Source organism: Pelmatolapia mariae, linkage group LG20 (genome assembly GCF_036321145.2).
Source record: "Pelmatolapia mariae isolate MD_Pm_ZW linkage group LG20, Pm_UMD_F_2, whole genome shotgun sequence".
Classification (NCBI taxonomy): domain Eukaryota; kingdom Metazoa; phylum Chordata; class Actinopteri; order Cichliformes; family Cichlidae; genus Pelmatolapia; species Pelmatolapia mariae.
Genome location: NC_086244.1, coordinates 29,601,688 through 29,606,103, shown reverse-complemented (window position 1 = coordinate 29,606,103; position 4,416 = coordinate 29,601,688). Strand labels below are relative to the sequence as shown.

Sequence of the window (4,416 nt, the reverse complement as noted above, 5' to 3'; positions counted from 1 at the left end):
AAGGCAAAGCGACTTCAAGGGTAATTGTTCCTCGCCTCGCTCCAAAGACCGCACTTGTTTTGCGACTGCGGCAGTCTGAAGCTTGGATTAGAAGAAACACAGGTTCCCTTCGCCTCAGTGTGAAAATTGCAGGTACAGGATTTACGGGATGAAGTCATTAGAATGAAAGACTCGGCGTCCTCCGACACTTTTTTTTGTCATCTGCGGACCACATGAACTGCACACGGACACGCGCCAAAGTTAATGGATCGATGATGGTTGGAGATTAATTTGTTTCCTCATCAGGCGTTTGCTTTATTTTGTGGAATATATTGACACATGGCAAAGATGCTGTCCATCCTCACAAGAGTCGTGCTTTTCAAGATACTGGCAGTTATTGTCTTGCAAGGTAGGCAATAAGATATATTTATTTTTTAAGGTTGTTTATGAATCCCCTCAGTACCTTATTATTTATGAAGAACTTCTGATTTAGCTGTTTACTATAATTTTTTATTGTTTTGTTTTTTTGTCTTTTTTTTTAAACATAGCTGCTTCTAATAACGGTATCTTGGCGTCCCGCGCCTTGGTCCAATTGGACTCAAAGGTGTTTGGCTCCCGGGGATCCGCTGACTCACAGCTGTCTGAGACAACAGAAGCAAAGTCCAGACAAAAGCGCTGCACCTGTTATTCCTACAAGGATAAAGAGTGCGTCTACTACTGCCACTTGGATATCATCTGGATCAACACCCCCGAGTAAGACACGCTTTTTTAAGTTCAATCCGCTTTTGTGCAAGAATCCCAAAGGTTGCACAACGTCTCCTCGTTTGTCAGGAGTGATAAGAAGTAGCAATTTAGAGTCTTTCAAACGAAGATTGGCACGTGGCTGGTTTTGCAACTGAAATAGGAGCCGTGCACTAGAGGCACCACACATTGCAGTTACACCCAGTTACCCACCCCGAGGCACCAGATTCAAGTGATGGCAGGCCCAACAGATTGCCAATGTTCCTGCAAGAGTTTGGAATCAGGCAGGTGGAGGATATTATTTACCAAAGTTAGTGCATTTATTGTGTTTTCCGGGCACGCCATGAGTCATAGACTAAGTCTGTCTATTGATAAAATGCAATGACAGATTTCTTCATTGCGCTGGCTGAAATGGTTTGACAGATATATTTAGGATTGGGTAGTAACAGGTTATGTGGGCACAATTAAGTAAGTATTGTTACATCTTTAATGATTATTTGATTCTATGTTAATTAGGTTATGTATTTAGCTTTATCTAGGTATATCCTTTACCATTGCTATTAACTGGTGAAAAACACTTGATAAGGGGTGTTTCTTAGAGAAGTTGTCAAAGTTATGGCAGGGGAAAAAAAGGAGTCTGAGATGTTTGCTGCCAGCAGCAAACATCTCAACTACAAATACAAAACGGGGCAGTCTAAGATGCTATACGTCTACCAAGGATTTGGTTTAGTTTCAGATTTTTTTTTGTTGAAAACATTTGACGTGAAGACATGGTGTAAAGTGTCTGATCTCGCAACAGCATCAAATTCTGCACATCAAATTCAGATTTCCTTTTAAGTTAGGCCAAGCACCACCTTTAGTAAGATTTTCATAACTTTTTATAACTTTTAAATAATCCTGCTCAGGAACCGACAAACAGTCAAACCAATCTAATCACAAATCCTCTTTGGCTGAAGTCTTACAGATAAATATTCTTCTCAGTTAGTTAGCTGGCTTTTTATTTCCAGCTATAGGACTCATCATCTAACTTGTGGCTGCCACTTGCAGTTTGAGTTCAGCTAAAGATCTGTAAAGTAAGGTAAAGGCAGACGCCCAAACACCTGCCAAAGTTCTAAAACCTTTTTGTTATGTCAGTTTCTCCTATAGAGGGTGTGTCCTTACACACATATTTACATGGGCACGCACACGCACAAAGGTGAAAACAATACCAGTAACTCTATTGCAGCGAGTATTAGGTGCATCATGTGCGTGTTGAAAACTTGTTCTTACATGGTTGGAGCACTGCACTGAAACAGAAGACTCCCAAAAGGATTCGATGCTTTTGAAAAAAAAAAACATAGAAAACCCTTAGTTAGAGGAGAAATCCCAAATGTTCCATCCTTTTGTTCTTGCTTACAAGACTAACTTTGAAATATTTGTGCGTACATACAGTACGACATCTCCTCTACAGCTCCAAGTTTGATCACAAAGGTCCTACACATTGTAAGAGTGTTTAAAGTGAAGCTTTCCTCAAATCCCTTCTTTCACTTTGGAATAACTGCCCTCAGCTGACAACAGCATTTCACTACATTAAGCGTGATCTCTGACTCACAGCCCCAACTTCAGATTGAACAGGTATTAGGTTCAAATGCATTTCACCCTGAAGTTAATTACACAGGCTGAAGTGCCAGTGGAAAAAGACACAGTAAAGGCAGCCCAGCAAGATGCCAGCAACACTGTAGGTACTCAGTCAGTTATAAGCAGCAGGCAGTCTGACATAATCTGTCAAATCTACAAAAGAAAGGCTTTTATCTGTCAATTCAATGAATCTTTCATTTGAAATGTTGACATTGTCAGCAGACTCAGGAGAGTCCCCCCCGAACCTCTTAGGTCCTAAAGATATAAAGGCCTCTATATAGATCCTCTTTTTTCACAGAATCAATCACACATGGTTGAAAAGAGATGAGTGGAAAAAGAAAGAAAAGAAGTGATGCCTACCTGGAATCTAAATGTTATCCAGATGCGAGGATTAGGGCCAGAATAGACAATATAGTGATGGACGCTGACTTTATAAATTTGATATATCGAAGTCATATGTCAGGTTTGTTTTTTATTCAGTTTCACTGACCTTTCTGGCTGCATTTTCCATTATCAAAAGAACAAATGTTCCCTGGTTCACTGGAGAACATAAAAATGTAGTTGTTTAAACATTGCTTTAAAATGAATAATTAAAACTTAAAACAAATTTTTTCTGCTTAGGGTTTGAGCACTGACAGTGTGAAGGTCCTGATGTATCTGCTCCATTTATTATTTTTGCTTTGTTTTGCTCATCTGTTGCTAAATGCTGAAAAAAGGCCTCTCTCTGTCCTTCTAAGGCGCACTGTGCCGTACGGAATGTCGAGCTACAGAGGACGTCAGCGAAAACGACGTGGTGTTCAGCCGTCCCAATACGAGGGGGCAGAGACACCGCGCTGCCGTTGTGTTGCGACCGATGCAGACCCGGAGTGTCGTGATTTTTGTCTGTCAAGGTCAGTCTGATTATTTCTGTAAAAATGATATTGAGACAATCCTTTTTCTCTCTCTGCTTTTGTGAATTTTGATTGCATCCATAAATGAGCCTAAAGAGTGACAGAAATAAACCTTGTGCTGACAAGAGGCTTATAATAAATTTAACGTGAACTTCAGAAAATGCCCAGACAATGAAATGTTGACATTGTCAGCAGTTCTACTTTCTGACAGGCCAGATCCTGTACTTGAATTACTCTGGTTTATCTGTACGGTGCTGCCTTTAGAGCCCACAGGACAAAAAATATGCCCACACAGTTGCTTTGGACAGCTGTGCTATTCTCTCATGGACACAGTTGGAGAAAAACACCCAGACTTTTCGCTTTGTGTAAAATATGTTTTCAGCAATGGCTTGCACTACATAACAAGAAAACCAGTATTGATTTAGGTTCTTCTAGGTGGGCATCTTCTAGCACGTTGGCAAGGTGGTTAGCACCGTTGCCTCACAGCAAAAAGGCCCTGGGCTTGACTCCACCCTCTGATTGGGGCCTTTCTGTGCGGAGTTTGCATGTTCTCCCCATGTCTGTGTGGGAAATCTATGGGTTCTCCGACATGCAATTATTGGAGTTAGGTTAACTGGGAATTCTAAATCGATTCTAGATGTGAGTAGTTGTCTGTCTCTCTGTGTTAGCCCCACGATAGATTGGCGACGTGTCCAGGTGTACCCTGCCTCTCACGCTATGACACCTAGGATAGGCTCCAGCCCCCTCCAGGCTCCAGCCCCCCTCTCAACCCTGAATTAGATAAATGGAAGAAAATGGATGGATGGTTGCTCTAGAGCAGTGGTGTGACTGGTACTTTTTTTCTTATAAATATAACTGATAGGCACATCGTCTAGCCTGTTATCAGACAGAATAGGCAACTTTTTCTTGCAGTGGTTCGTCATTGACATTTAATTTATTTTGGGCTTACCTTACGTTTGTTTTTTACGTGGTGAAAGAAATTGATTTTCTCCTGCTGATGATTCAAGACCAGCATATCCACTAACACAATTTCAAGTCAGCTCTGATGAATAGCAGTTTGTTCAATAGCTGTGCGGAAAACATCCCATGATAAATCAATGCGCGAAAAGCCTGAACTTCAGCAGCATGCAGCACTTTAAATCGCCACATAAGTGCAGGGTAATAGCTGTTCATAGGTTTCGTAGGCTGC

General features: G+C 41.2%; 1 protein-coding gene across 1 annotated transcript; it reads left to right on the top strand.

Annotated features, from left to right (window-relative positions):
- The first annotated feature begins 327 nt into the window (after positions 1-327).
- On the top strand, positions 328-4,007 carry edn3b (endothelin 3b). Its single transcript, XM_065469667.1, has 4 exons — positions 328-388; positions 528-732; positions 3,075-3,227; positions 3,896-4,007. Exons 1-4 carry the CDS (start codon positions 328-330, stop codon positions 4,005-4,007), a joined length of 531 nt encoding a protein of 176 aa, XP_065325739.1.
- The last annotated feature ends 409 nt before the right edge of the window (positions 4,008-4,416 follow it).

Coding starts and splice junctions, on each gene's coding strand:
- edn3b (XM_065469667.1), top strand. CDS start 328: ATGCTGTCCATCCTCACAAGAGTCGTGCTTTTCAAGATACTGGCAGTT. Junction 389..527: donor GGCAGTTATTGTCTTGCAAG/GTAGGCAATAAG, acceptor TTTTAAACATAG/CTGCTTCTAATAACGGTATC. Junction 3,228..3,895: donor CGTGATTTTTGTCTGTCAAG/GTCAGTCTGATT, acceptor TCTCTGTGTTAG/CCCCACGATAGATTGGCGAC.